Raw genomic sequence first — 15492 nt, forward strand, 5'->3', positions numbered from 1 at the left:
AGCAGAAGTGTGTGTGCCTGTGTGTGCGCGTGCGTGCTTGTGTGTGTGTGTGTGTGTGTGTGTGAGAGACAGAGAAGCAGGGTGTGTCTTGGGAATGGAGCTGTGCAGGATAATAGGAGGGCTCAGACTCAGACTTTGACGAGATCTCTTTACACCCCACAGTCACAACTCAGACTTCTGGATGGATTTTCCACCTTAAGTGCCACTGTTCATTAAATTAAACGTTCCTTAAGGAAATCCACCTCTGAATCTTCTTCCTGTTATTGTTTCCCACAGTCTTCCCTCCAGTTATCTCTTCCGTTTCCATCATTTTAACCTTGATTCACATTTGAACCGTCTGAACAAGTTACTAAGTTACATATTGTTGCCGGTGATGGGCGCGTTTCAATTCAACCGTTGGCGGAAGACAAACACGATTTCCAGCACCATCTATGTGTGTGTGTGTGTGTGTATGTGGGTGCATCTGAGCGTGTGTGCACATGTGTGTGTTCAGGCAGCGAAAGGGTGGCCACTGTTGACACAGCCAGACTTACTCAGAGCTTTTAACCGCCGCTGTTATCTGGTTTCCCAGGTACTGAGGCTCTGTTGTTTTAAACGCAACAGGTGCCAAGACCGCTCTATGCCTCTGTGGCTCAAACTGTGGGCCCGGCACCCCAAGTGTACGGCCCAGAGCCGGTGGCCTCGGGTCGATTTTTTTTTTTGGGTTGGAATCCGTGGTTATTTTTCTCTTGTGATTGAAAAGTAGGGCCGGTTGTTTAGCGATGGCAGCGACAATGGATGATTGCTTTTGGCGCCTTGCAAAATTGCACGTTTATGTTAGATTTAGCCTTTTTCTGAAGACAATCTGGGCTGCCAAACACACCCAGGTGCAATTTGTGTGTTTGTGTGAGTCGCCCATTGGATTTTGTGTGTGTGTTTGTGTGTGTGTGTGTGTGTGGGTCAGGTGTATGTGGTTACAGGGTTGGTAAATGAGACATGGCATGGCCTGAGGGGATCAGGGAATAAAGGAACTAAGTGCAGCCCTTGTTCCTCCTCCTCCCTGTCTCTCTCTCTCTCTCTCTCTCTCTCTCTCTCTCTCTCTCTCTCTCTCTCTCTCTCTCTCTCTCTCTCTCTCTCTCTCTCTCTCTCTCTCTCTCTCTCTCTCTCTCTCTCTCTCTCTCTCTCTCTCTCTCTCTCTCTCTCTCTCTCTCCCGTTTCTAGCCTTGTGACTCACCTCTTGTCTGCTTTGACTCTGATTCTTCATCTTTTATTGCTTTCCCAACAGATTGTTTACCTAAGTTGTGTTTTCACTCTGTTGGTCTGGATTGCAGTTTTGCAAATGATTCCCCAAGTATCTGTGAACACTTTATTGTGGGGACTGTTCTTCACACCACCTGTGCTCGTTCCCCTGATCGATGAGCCCACGTGCTGCTCGCCTCACGCTGCCCTCTGATAACGTGACTCTGTACAGCTTAGCGGCCTGGGATCCCTCCCCTCCTCTTCCTCCTGCACAAAACTCATCACAAACACTCGCCGCTCTGTACGTGCCAGCCGAGGCGGAAACCCAGAGGGCTTCTGGGTAACGAGGCAGGGGTCTACGGGGCAGTAGTGGATCCCTGTCGCTCCACTGCGTTCCTGTTCATAACGAGGACTAACGAGGGCTAAATTACTGTAGCTTGGGTCTTGTTTGTTTGTATTTGTGCACCAGTGCTTTTCCTGTATTTAGGCCCCTCCCCCTCCTCTCTCTACGCCATATCTCTCTCACACACACACATCATTCCCAGACATTCCCTGGAGTGCTGTGTTTAAGCTGCTGGAGGTTCATGTAACGTTTTGGAATGCAAAGGCTGAGGGTGAAAAGCCTAAGCTGACCGTCATCATCCTCATTCTGCCATGTTACAATGCCTCATTTGCCTCATTAAGACACATTACATGAAATACTTACACCTTTCTGTATTCTCAATTTAATTCCTGGAGACAGGAGCGGTTTGTCCCCGAGCAGATTTGCATTTCCCCCCTGTGTTAATCTCTCAGTGGGATTTTGGTGACACTTAACGTAGCAGCAAGTGTAGCAAATTGAATTGGGACGCTGTGAGAATCGCATCTGTCCTCTCCTCTTCCTGGCGTGGGCCGGCGTCAACGGGTTCTGCTGGTATCGAATAGTGAGACGGGACTCCTGTGGCTCTCAGGGTGGGATAGGGAAGAGGATGTTGAGCGACAGTTGGGGTTTCTGCGATTCCTAATCGTGTCCTGGCAGGGAGGGAGGGACGACATCACACACTATCAAAGAACATTGGTATCATATTACAAGGTGGAGAAACTCACCTCGCTGCCAGAATAAACACAATTACTTTCTTGTTTGCTGTAGGACTTGTGATCGGGTTCGTTCAGACGTCAGAACTTAAGATTCGTAAACTTTTCCGATGATGAAAGCTCTCGGGTTCTCACCTCCTTCTCGTCTGTCACTCAGCACAGAAGCGGTTCACAGCAGTTCTGAGTGATTGGCCTGACTTTGCTGACATTGTCATGTATGTTTGCTTTGCTGCCAGTTGTCACAGCGTCCTTTGTGTTGCCTCTACTCCACTCTTGACTGAAGGCCTCGTTTTAATCTGAGCTTTCAGCAGCAGATACTCTCTGTACACTAAAGGTGGAGATTTACTGTAAAAGACCTGAGATGAAGCCTTAAAGGAACAGGGTGATGAACACGGTCTTGATGCTTGAGCCTTGGGAACTGGAGCTCTTCCTCTGCTACTCCAGGCTGGTATGGGGATGCAGAATCGTCACGAGACCAGTTTGGCACCGTTATGCTACAATCTTTTCTAGTATTTCCTCTCCGTGTAGCTCTACGGACGCCCTGATCACTGGGCCCCATGCTTGTGAAGGCTTCTACCCAAGAACCTGAACTCATTGGAATTCGTAGACGTTGGTTATAAAGATCCAACTCTACCAGTAACTGAAACAACAGGAAAGTTGAGCTCTGACCCTTTGCCTCATATTGATGACGCAATGGCTCATGGGTGGTTTGGAGCTTAATGTTACCAGGGTGACGTATCAGAAGTTGCCATGTCCGACCTCTACTCGGCATGAAGCACTGCTGTGATCTTCAACAGAAAGACAGCGTTGCGGTTCTCGCCCAGATTCTTTACATTTGAATTCGTACACCAAGGCCTGACCCGAAGACGAAGAGCGTAGATACTGAGACGTAGTTCCATCCCCCTGAGCTCACACAGACGTATTTGCAGCGCATTATTCCGCACCATCTGATCCTCGGTTAAATAGTTTGAAACCACACCTCAGCTAGTCGGGTCCTGCCCTGCTGCTCGTCCTCCTCCACAAACCAAAGCGCCAAACAGAGAAATGAGTTCTGCTTCCAAATGGCCTCTGACTGAACAGCGAAGGCACAAAGCTAAGCTGGAATGTTTAATGCAGCACAATAACCCGGCATATAAATCTGTCGGAGGACATTCAGAGGCGTAGGAGTAATGAGGCTGTTTTTGGAGCGTGCGTTGCATGTGTTGACTGCGTCCTGGTCTTTTATGATACCGTATCCATGTTGGCAGGTTGGAGCAGGCCACTGGCTGTAGGCGGTAGGTGTTATGTTCCGCTCTGCTGGTTTCGGCAGCACGTTGCCCAAAGCAGTGTAACCCAACTTGCAACCCAGTCAGACTTTATTCCTTTTTATTCTTCTGCTCCAAACTCTGAAATGCTAATGCAGCTGCCCAGACATGCAGACTGCAGACACTTTGACTCACTGCCACATACACACTCTATAACTCTGTAACGTACTGAGAGAGATCGTCGGCGTCTCGACTGTAGAAGGCGTGGCGGGATATCATGACCTCACATGGCTGCTGAGCCTGAATCAACACTGAGGTTTGTTTGCACCGTGACCTCTCCCCTTAACGTTCTGGTTTCTCCCTTTGGGGTTCATCCTCTGGGAGCCCAGACAACAGAACGTTAAGGAAAGGTGAAGATGTTAGAGAACGTATTGTCTGGGTAAGAGAAAGAAGAGGCAGCGACACACGAGTGTTGAGTTTGCTGTGCCCATGACAAGACCTGCTGTGTGCTGTGACATTCTTACACCTGTTACACACACACACACGCACACACACACACACACACACACGCACACACACGCACACACACGCACACATGTGCCTTTGTCCCAGGCTGTGACTTGCCACAGCCTGGGACAAAGACAAAGAGACGTATGTGAAAGCGCTCTGCTCCTCTCTGTGTTTTCACATTCAGGTTAGGCGAGTCTGTCACGCCAGGAGAAGCAGGCTGACGGGTGCGACGGCAGATTAATGGCTTGATTACGGCTTTGAATCCCATTCACTCTGCACATTTTGTGGAATAGGGGATAATTGCGAGAGATTGAACAAGTCTGTGACGTAAGAATGATGTCGTGAAGGACCCGGACAGATCTGTCTGGTCTCCTCAGGGTGATACCAGTCAGGATGGCCGAGCGGTCTAAGGCGCTGCGTTCAGGTCGCAGTCTCCTCTGGAGGCGTGGGTTCGAATCCCACTTCTGACAGGACCCTTTTCCACATGTCCCTGCTTGTTTACTTCGATGCACGCCACAGATAAAGCCTCTTTGAATCAAGTAATCCCAGGATGCAATGCAGCGAGCATTTCAACACGTGCCCTCCCTCTTCTCTGTTTCAAATGCCACCAGCACATATTTTACATTATGGCACTGCTATCAGAAACATAATGACGCTCATTCTCTCTTTCGTTCTCGTGCTCACGCTGTCGTTGGCTCTCTCACACACACATGATGTTGTGGTCTCTTATCAGGGAGATGCATTTATCAGGATGGCTGAAGGAGCGGTGGTGGGAGTGTCTCCCCTGAGATCCAGAGGAGCCCAAGGTCGTATAGAATCACAACAATCCTCCCCTCTGTGACCGGTCGCCTCCCTTCTCTGCATCATTTGACTCCCCAGGATTTTTGCGAGCGTTTTTGTTCCTCCTGGAATCCTCAAACCTCTGTGTGCACCTTTTTCTCCCAAACACAACTTTTCTCCAGATATCACAATGATCTCCTGGTATCTTGACCTTTTGACCTTCTATAGGGGATGTAAACATTTTGACAGCTGTTAGCAGCTTTATCCCAAAAAGAAAACGATATCTCTGCTGTGCCGTTCTTATCGAGCAGCAGCTCTGCTTGGAATTGTGCTGAAGCGTTGCGAAAATAGAGATGGAAACAAGACAGCTGTGTGAGATAAGCCCAGCAGAGGCCCGGCTGAATGCACGTCTGTACCTTATTTGTACATGCAATCCCATAAACAGCGAGGGGGGGGAGAAGTGTAGTCATGTTCCACTCAGCCATGAAGCCTCTGCCCTGAATACAATCAGCTGCATGAATAGGATCACGGGAGCTGAAGAAAACGAGATGCATCAACACGTGCAGAGAAACGCCGCCGCCACTGCTGCCGTCCTGTAAATTGGCGGCTTTAGCACTCAGGTTCCCTCAGACGTCAAACCCAATCTTCCTTGGTGTCAACAGGAACAATGGCCGCCTCTCCCGTCACGGTGATCTTCACATTCCGTCGAAATGTTTAGCATGACATCGGGCCTGAACCGGTTATTATGTGTTGTGATTGCGCAAGCTCGCAAAGGGGCCGGTAAACAAGTTGTGTTGTTGTGCTCAGGCGCAGATGGGAGGGGCGGGGGAGGGGAGGGGGGGGGGGGGGGAGAGAGAGAATGCCTTAATGGAACGCTTTGTGTGCGTTTAGCAGGAAGGCACAATTTAGGAATTGATGATGATGATATTTGAAGCAATTGTCCATAGCTGTTTATGTTTTCTCTATGTGTAGACATGTTGTGTAGCTTCATGACTCCACTCACACATGTTTAACGTGACACACAGTACAGTCTCTCTCCATTCTCTCTCCCTCTGGCTGTGCATTCACACGGGGAGTTAAGGTGGAGCGGCACGTCGACAACAAGCTGCTGCTGCTGCGTAACGAATATGTGTCCTTATGCAGGACGTGCAACATGTGCGAGAGATTTGGGAAGACAGGAAGTGTGTGTCTGTGTGTGTGTGTGTGTGTTTTAATCTCAGTTTCCTGCCTGATTCGAGAAATATAATTGCTGTGGCAAGTTGTGTGTGTGTGTGTGTGTGTGTGTGTGTGTGTGTGTGTGTGTGTGTGTGTGTGTGTGTGTGTGTGTGTGTGTGTGTGTGTGTGTGTGTGTGTGTGTGTGTGTGTGTGTGTGGTAGTGTGTACCCTCTCATTGGTGCAGTTCCCCCCGGAGGCACCTGACTCACTGTGATAACACACCTGTCCCGGCTTCACCTGCAGGGATTAAGACAAACTCCATTCATCATCTGAAGTGCTGAGAAGACACACACACACACACACACACACACACACACACACACACACACACACACACACACACACACACACACACACACACACACACACACACACACACACACACACACACACACACACACACACACACACACACACACACACACACACACACACACACACACACACACACACACACACACACACACACACACACACACACACACACACACACACAGGGTTGGCTATGTGGACGTGTACCCGCTCTTAAGTCGAGTGCAGACGAGTGATATCAGTCAGGATGGCCGAGCGGTCTAAGGCGCTGCGTTCAGGTCGCAGTCTCCCCTGGAGGCGTGGGTTCGAATCCCACTTCTGACAGTGTCTTTTCATCATGTCGCTTCTTGCGTTTCGCCAGGGTGATGACAAGACACGGGGCGTGGCGGCTCAGAGCCTCTTTCTTCCTTCCATTCCTCACATTGTAGCAGAAACACAGCGTTTTGTACTTCTGCTCTGTCTTTCCTCTGCTTTGCTACATAAAGCTGTGTTATTTGGATAATGTTTTCACTGCTGATCTCTCTATACACACACACACACACACACACACACACACACACACACACACACACACACACACACACACACACACACACACACACACACACACACACACACACACACACACACAGACAGACAGAGAAACGGGAGCCCATCAGAGCTCTTTGACTCGGTGGCTCACCTTCCTGCCCCACCCTCGTCTCCCTATTTGAATAGAGCAGCAGAGTCAGGAAGTGTGACTTATATAAACTCTCTCCATTACAGCTCTGCAGGATTTGCACTCAGTCGCCGTATTTACCACGGGGCTGTCGGGTCGCGTTCCTCATACGCTGGCTTTGAAGTGTGTGTGTCCCCTTTAACTCGCCGTCACACTAAATTATCTTTGTTTCTTTTATCCGCTTCTTATTCATTTCAATTTTCTTTCATCTTGCGCTTTCATACCGCCTTAAAACAATGACTGATGTTCCACACACACACACACACACAGACACACACATCACAAAGAGGGTACAGTAATTACTAGAAATTCCCAAGAGAGAGTGCCAGAATGTGAGGTCAACACACACACACACACACACACACACACACACACACACACACACACACACACACACACACACACAGGAGTGACCGGGGTCAAATGGCATTTAGGATATTTTTGTTGAAGTTTACATGCTAAGATTGGTGGGGGTTAAACTGGGGACACACACCCACACACACACACACAGTTGTGGGAGGCCCCTGGGACACACAAGGGGCCCTTTCTCTCTGCTCCTCTCTCTCTGTTGTGGAGTCAAACGTGCAGCGACACACACATTTAACTCCGCTCCTCCCACGGTAACCAGCCTCTCAAAGCCGCTGGAGTCCCGTGAGCCGTTCAACCTGACGCCGCCCGCTTCTTCATCCAGCATAAAAACGGGAACCAGCAGAAAGGAAAATGCAGATGAAGGCATTACCGTGGCAACTATTGTCCCTGTGTGTGTATGTGTGAAAGAGAGAGCGAGAGTGTGTGCAGTTAGAATAGATGAATGAAACCGTGAGTAACGTCACATTGTCACTGCGGTGGTCGCAGTACGAAGTCCGTCAATGACATCGACGCATTCCACCGACTCAGAGTTCATCAAACATTATTAGGCCGAGTCAGCAGATGTGCGATCGACCGTGACTAACGCGTTGAGAGAGTCGTTGTTTTAAGAAAACATCTCGGGGCAGATAAAGTCATTATTATCAGGGAGGAAGAGGAGGAGGAGGAGGATCAGTTCAGGCCTGCTGCACTGAGGCTAAGCCCAGACGTATACATGTATGAATCAATGGAGATCAATGGATTGTTTACATGCTTGAGCAAAAACAAGACTTAGAATCTCTTAATCTGCTGTAGATCTGCTGCTCTGAGCGCGTTGCTGTGGATTTTGCTGTGATTATGGCGTTTACATGTATTAACAGGCCTCTAAACGTCCTGAGTGAGGCGTCACATCTGGCATCATGTGTGAGTGCGTCTGCAGAAAAGCACCACAGCCTCAGATCTAACAGTTTTACCTCAAACATCTAAATGTAAAAGCACCAATCGGGTGAGAGCATAAAGACAGATCCTCCTCACACAAACGTTTTCTCCGCCTGATGTGATTCTGCACAGACACGTCGCAGCTCCGCTCCACCTGGGCGGGTGGTGGCGCGGCGTGGGATCAAAATGGAGCAGCATTCAGCGCTCATTTAAATAAGGCAAGAGGGAGCAGAGCGGGGAACAACAGCGAGAGGCAGGAAGAACAGTAAGAGCGTGTAAGAGCCTGTTGAAACTGGAGCGTCTCCCTCAGGTGCTTCCTTTTGTCTCCTACCAGTTCCAGTTACAAACCTCCAGTGCGCCAATCATCCTTACGCCCCTAGTGGCTGCTGGGGGGTAAAGCAGCTTCTCATATCATGGGTTATATAATACGCCAGGCTTGATTGTATATATACAGTCTAAAGCTCTCTATCGTGTTGTTGTACCGCCTCCGCCCAGAGCTTTATCTCTCTGACAGAGACCATGCTGACAGGATCTCATAACATTAACTAGGGAATACCACACACACACATACACACAGACACACACACCTGAGTGATGAATCACGCCTGCATGTGTTGAGATCGAGGCCCTCTCAGGTATCTGCAGGTCGGGTGAAAACAAAGACAGTGTGTTTGCATATCTGTCCCTGTTCTGAGCCGGCGTGTCCGCCTGGGGACCTCAGACCTGGGACCTGGGACCTGGGAGCGGCGGTCAGATGAGGGTCAGCCGAGGGTAAAAAGGAGCAGTCGCACTTTAACTCTGAATGTTGTTGATGCTTTGTGTGGTTCCTTGGTGGTAGACGTTGTGAGCTGATTCAGTCTTGTACATAAATGGAAACATGAGCTCTTCATGTTTGGATGTGAGTGAGGATGCTGAACTTTCCAGGCTTCAGTTCTCTGCCAGATGGTTCAGGATGATCATAAACTCTTCATTAAGCCTCCATGTAGCCTGTGGATTAAAGAATGAATGACTTTAATTTCCCCACAGAGAGTTTGATACAGCGTGAAGGCCTTTGACACAACATGGCAACGAAACATAGAAAATATAATGTAAGAATGAATAACAGAAGCTTCAAGTTCTAACATCTCTCTCCATATGTGTGGTTCAGCTGAATGTGTGGTGCTAAACTGAGGGAGGGGCGTTCACAGCAGTGGTGGCGACTGAATAATGGACAGATGTCAGGACGCTTCCAGACCATCTGGTTGGTCGAGTCCTTAAGTATGTGTTAATGACACCCTAGGAAAGAAGCATTGCATCGTCCTTCAGCAACCTGTGGCTTTAAGCAAAGTCTCCCAGCTGCCTCACATCGCTGAGAGACGTCAGGGCTTCAATGTATCATTAAAGTGTGTCACTACGTCTGTCTGTCTGTCTGTCTGTCTGTCTGTCTGCTCCTAACAGGAATGTGACAGATGTATATTTTGGTTAGTTATGACGTCGCTCATAGGTTCAAAGCTCAAATGCCACCAGAATGTTCTTCTTATAAAATCTTTAATTCTAATTATACCACTGTACTTCTCCCAAGTGAGGAAGGTGTGTGTGTGTGTGTGTGTGTGTGTGTGTGTGTGTGTGTGTGTGTGTGTGTGTGTGTGTGTGTGTGTGTGTGTGTGTGTGTGTGTGTGTGTGTGTGTGTGTGTGTGTGTGTGTGTGTGTATATGTGATCATGGACAGACTGGTGTGTAAGTTAAAGGGAGGAGGTGAACTTATACAAAATGACTTTAACACCCCAAACATTCCAGTTATTTCTCTCTGTATCTCTCTGTTTATGCTCATGAGTGTGTGAGTGTGTGTGTGTGTGTTTATGGATGGGTGGTTCAAGACATGAAAGGGATTTGAGGCAGAAAGTGTGTGATTCCTGCAGAGAAACAGGTGGAATTCCTCAGATGTCTTGAGGAGAAAGCGTATGGAGACGTGTGCAGACTGGTTCCCTGGGTGGTGGGAGGCTGAGCGAGGCGGCGTGTCATAGATGTGTGCATTAACGTGTTTATAGGGGCTGCGTGTTCGGACCTACCTCAACTTTGATCATTATGGTTAAAGACTAAAATTCCTCAAAGGCCACTGAGCGTGTTCTCTTCCCATGTTCCATATTCCTTCATCCTTCCTCGTTAAACAACTCGGTCCAAACGATTCTGCTTCTCCATCACGGCTTCTCACGACCGCCCTCTTGACTCCTGTCTGTCTTTCTGTTTTCTAACAGGACGAAAATGAGGTCAACTCCCATGTGCTGGTCCAGGACTCCCTGAAGACTCCACAGCCCAGCCAGTATGATGCAGAATCCACCCACCCGACTCCTTCTATTGCCGAATCTGTGGATGGCAGCCATTACCAGGGGGAAGGTCTCCAGACCATCAGCCTGTCCTCAGAAGAGGAAGATGATCTTGCATTACAAAGAGAGGATGAGATCCTGATTGGCGAGGCCATGAGCTGCAACGCCCCTCACTCAAAATCCCGAGCTGATAAGTTCAAAACTTCCAGCCTGAAGAAGGTGCATAGTATTAAGAATGCCTTCTCCATACAGAGCTTTGAGAAAAGGATGAATGATTTCGGCTCTAAGATCGTGCCACCAGCAAGCCGTGAGAAGATCAAGAAGAGCTTCACTACAAACAATCCCAAGAGCCCCACTAGCAGGAGCTCCTCCTTCAAAGTCAATCCCATGACCTTCAACGTCAAGAAGGTCCGAGACAGCGACACCCCTACCCCAGCCTTGGGCGCGCCTGAGAATCTGGCCCCGGCCCACGTTGAGATTCCTCCGCTGGAAGGCTTGGATGGTGAGCTCCCTCTGGCAGAGATGGCTCCTCAGGAACTAGCACTACAGGAAGTGAAGGCCGCGCTAAGCGCCGTCGCCGAGAGTGTGAAGGCCGAGGTAACGAAGGCCGAGGTAACGAAGGCCGAGGTAACGAAGGCCGAAGTAACGGTCAACGGCGAGGTGTCGAGCGTTGAGTGCGAGGTGAACGGCGAACGCTCCGCCGGCCTGGCCGTCCCAGAGCAGGTGGAAGACGTGGCGGAGGATGACGATGAGGAAGAGGAGGAGCAGAAGGAGGAGAAGGAAGAAAAGGGGGAAAAGGAAGCAAAGGAGGAGAAGGAAGAAAACCATCAAAGCCCTGTTGAGGTGGCAGCAGAGGCTCAGATCCCTGCAGCCGCCATTACTGTGGAGCAAGTGGCTTAAGATGATGTCATATCTTGAGCATAAAAGTCCTTTCTCATCATCATTTTGTACATTTACCAAACTTCTATCAGCACGGTTCATCTCTCCGTTCCACTCAAGCCTGACCCTCACACAGTATCGCTCCACTTTGCTTCTCTTCGCCTCTAAACCTCGGGATCGCTCTCACTCGCTTCTATACTTTTCGATTATCAGAGTCCAACAGAAACAAACTCGACCTAGTGCGCCGCATAAGCAAACGTTTCAACACTTCCTCCTCTGTCCCTCCGGTCGGAGCCCAGATTGAAGCACTTATGTTCCGTGCTGTTGCTTCCTGAAGCATCTAATGGCTTCGCCTAAAGACAGCAACAATGCGCCGACGCAGCATAACTCAGCCTCGTCAAACCGCAGCCCCGCCGCTTTAATCCCCCGCACATCTCCGGGGCGCCGGGCCAACTATCTCCCTCCTGCCCCGTCTGTGTGCCTCTGGACCCCTCTGCCCGTCTGACAGACAAACAGCCTCTTTGCTCTTTGTGTTTTTGTGAAAAATAGTAAATCGTTGGCAAAGGTGTTAACTGCCCCTCAGCTTGTGGAGGCAGAGCGTTGCTAGGCTGGGCGCCAGGTTGGAATGGAGAGTTTCAGTGAAAAGGTCCTGGGGTGTTTTGTGCCTAGATGTTGTTTACAGAATTCCTTTGGATCTCCTTTATGTTGCATGAGGCCCGAGCTTCGCCAACAGGTGGGTATTTCTCAAAAAGTCCAACCAGATCCATCTCATCTCCGGTCCGTGTCCATTCCAGCGTGAAATCAAATTTGCCATTTCCTGTTTGATCGGGAATGTTTAAGCGATGACGATGAAGAAGTCCCTGCAGCCGGCCGGCACATCCGAACATTAGATCTGATCCTTGATTGACATTTATGTGAGTGATTATTGTGTTTTTCCAATCCAGTGCATGAAAACAAAGTGCAGATCTCATTACAGCATTGGAATTCAATCACGTTCATGCAAATGAAGGACATTAACATTCTGTGGAGTTTTGTTTTGTGGAGTTTTGTTCCATGCAGAGAGGAAACACACACATGTAAGCATGAACACTCACACAACTTGACTTTGGCTGTCTCTCTCATTTCCACGGCAACATTGTATGTTCCAGTATAAGAGTTAGTTTGTATAAGTGAGGCACGCTATGTTCTAGGTATTCACCTCTTATCAACCTTAAAATATTAACTTTATGATAACTGCCCTGCGATGTGTACTTTTGAAATGTTTCAGTGAAAATGTTCCGTTTCTTTATAATACTGGGGTGTTTATGCTCTGCTTTCCTTTCAGGCGTAACCTGCATGGTGATATGTTTACGATTGCGTACATTTAAGGCATAACACGTAAATTTACCCGGGCACAACTGCACAGGCCCCTCCTATCAGATATGAGATACACACACACTCCTGCAGCACCTCCAACTTGCACGAGCAAGTGTGAGTAATTGCATTCCTGAAGGGAAGGATGGAGCCTTGGTGCCGTTTCTTTGAGATAAGAATGATTGTAAGAGCTGCCTGTGGTTTCTTCTGCATCAGTGAGGCGTAATAAGTCCTAATGTAAACTTCACAGAAGTTGAAAAGTTCCATTTGAAGGAGGAACAAATAAAGTCGTGCCTGAGAGTTTCCCACAAAGTGACCTCCACCTGGTTGGTGATTTTTAGAGCTTTACCAACCCCTGGTTATAGAAGTCCACTGCAATGCCAGGAGTCTCTAAAAATAATTTAGGAAGGGAGACCAGGTGCCAAGGATCCGGGTACAAGAGAGGTCACGGAAATGGATAAAGGGAGAGGACAGCGTTCCCAGGTTTGACGGATGACTCCCGCTCAGCCCATTTTTCATGTTCTTGACCTCCTTGTTGAAATGCAGCAAGGAGATGAGAAGGCTCCAGGGAGCCACAGGTGTTCCACCCCTGTAGAGGCTCCTGGGCATGAGCTTGTTGTTGAAGAGGGGCAGGTGTGTGTGTGTGAGGAAGTGTGGGAGTGAACTTCAGTTTTTGGATGATTAAGCTGCTTGGGGGTTGTGGCTTAAGATGTGATGATGTGAGCAGAAGGGGTTAAACATGTGGGAGTGTTAAGACTGTTAGAGAAGAGAGATGTTTGGAGGGTGTGGACCAACAGCTGACATATATACAACTCTGCATCCCACGGCATCCATCACACACACCCCCCAGATAAGCTGTGTGAACTGTATCTTTCATCCCCGACTTCTTTAGGTGGACATATAGCCTCACAATATTTAGATCATATCACAACTATGCAACACAATTACCATTAGACTTCATGGATGTCTGGGGAACAGAGGAGGAATGCAGGACATGTTATATAATGGAGTTATTCTCAGTATATTACTTGACATAGTGAGTAACCTGCCTGTGTTTAACTTTTGAAATACAATCTATAGGGAGAAAATAAACAAGTAATAACAAATTATATTTAGAAAAATAGCGATAAATGATTTACCTTATCTTTAAAATAATAAGCTTGTTATTGTTTTGTGTTAAATGTACTTGTACTAGCCTTTTCTTTCTTGCTTGGTTAAATCACAGTACTGAACATGTATCAACACTTTGTGCCTGTAATCTGTGGACTGCAGAGGTAAAATATGTGACTTGTGGCTCTGAGGTATTTTGTGTTTCTTGTTCAGAAATATGTTTTAAATCGGTGGTATTTCCTTTTGCTGATGTTAGACTTACACCTCTAAACTTGTACCTGTGTCAAAAATGTTTAAAATCCGTCTCTAACATGTGAGAACCCAGTTTTGCAGAGGTAACGCCATCTTTGTTCCTATATAGTTCTTACCTTGTGGCCTGTTTAGTTTAACAAATCACTTAAGCCAAAGATGTTTCCTCTACAGCTAAAGATTCTTTGACACTTTATTTCCCCAAATGTACTCCTCTCACCTGATTCTACACCTTTCCTACAAAACTGTAGCGATGTATGCATCAATAAAGATTTTATTACGTCCAAATTTGTGTCTTTTAATCTTCTCACCTCAAGCTGAGACGGAGTTAAACTGGACTGGATTAAGATGAAGATTATTGCAGCTCCAGTTGACGACTAATTAAGCATAGAAACATGTAGTCAGTGTTCCGAGGCATCCGTGTTGTGATCACAGAGAGTCACATGTTTGACCTAATTAAATGTCTTGCTCAAGGAACCATGGAAGCTATGGGTGCTGCTCACGCCTTCACATGTTTGGAAATGACTGTGCAATGTTGTCATCTAGTGAGTGTAAATGTAAGTACAGGCTAGTGAGGGATTTATCTCTGTGGTGAAGGGGGCTCCATCAATCAATCATACCCAGCTTACTTACAGAGCACACTGCATAAAATACACATAAATCAGGTTTCAGGGTTTAACACAAGATGACAACACGAATGTCCCATCAAATCATTTTCCACCACTTTCCTCCTTTTTAAATTCTCTATATCATAAATCAGAGGTTGGCTTTTCTTCGCCTGACGTCAATCATTCAAACAAGCTAGAAGATCCTATTTACTGTTTACTGAACCATGAGACTGGTCCACTTTTCCCTTAAGATCACAGTCAGGTTTATACATGTTTACCTCCCAAAGATCAGCATGAGAGATTCATTAAAATGGGACCACTAAACCGTCATCTAAACTGGAAATGGGAATATTAGCACAAATGGCCCCCGTCAAAGTACTCCAGAACAATCGAAACTACACGATTAACGAGAAATAAAATACTTGATTGGCGTTTTGGTAGGAGAATGTTGTTAACCGCGGCTATTTTGTGATTTTGATGATACTGATCAGTTCAGCGGAACAGGTTTACTAAAGGGTGTTTGTCTCCCCCGAGTGTCCATACTCGGACCTACACTCTGTGGTTCCTCAAATCAATTCAATAGTTCGTTATTGATCAAATAAACAGAAGCGAACCAACGGCACAGATAAACATGTC

General features: G+C 47.7%; 1 protein-coding gene and 2 non-coding genes across 3 annotated transcripts in view; all 3 read left to right on the plus strand.

Moving 5' to 3' along the window:
- Positions 1-14528, plus strand: part of cavin2a (caveolae associated protein 2a) — a 15759-nt gene extending 1231 nt beyond the window's left edge. Inside the window, exon 2 of the mRNA XM_076160515.1 lies at positions 10589-14528. Coding sequence (XP_076016630.1) covers positions 10589-11557 — 969 coding nt within the window. The 3' untranslated portion in view covers positions 11558-14528. The remainder of the gene's footprint in view (positions 1-10588) is intronic.
- On the plus strand, positions 4434-4516 carry trnal-cag (transfer RNA leucine (anticodon CAG)). Its single transcript has one exon. It is a non-coding gene; the product is annotated as a tRNA-Leu (tRNA).
- On the plus strand, positions 6595-6677 carry trnal-cag (transfer RNA leucine (anticodon CAG)). Its single transcript has one exon. It is a non-coding gene; the product is annotated as a tRNA-Leu (tRNA).
- Positions 14529-15492: the final 964 nt, after the last annotated feature.

Source organism: Genypterus blacodes, unplaced genomic scaffold (genome assembly GCF_046128005.1).
Source record: "Genypterus blacodes isolate CSIRO-AG114 ecotype Tasmania unplaced genomic scaffold, CSIRO-AGI_Gbla_v1 ptg000106l_1, whole genome shotgun sequence".
Lineage (NCBI taxonomy): Eukaryota > Metazoa > Chordata > Actinopteri > Ophidiiformes > Ophidiidae > Genypterus > Genypterus blacodes.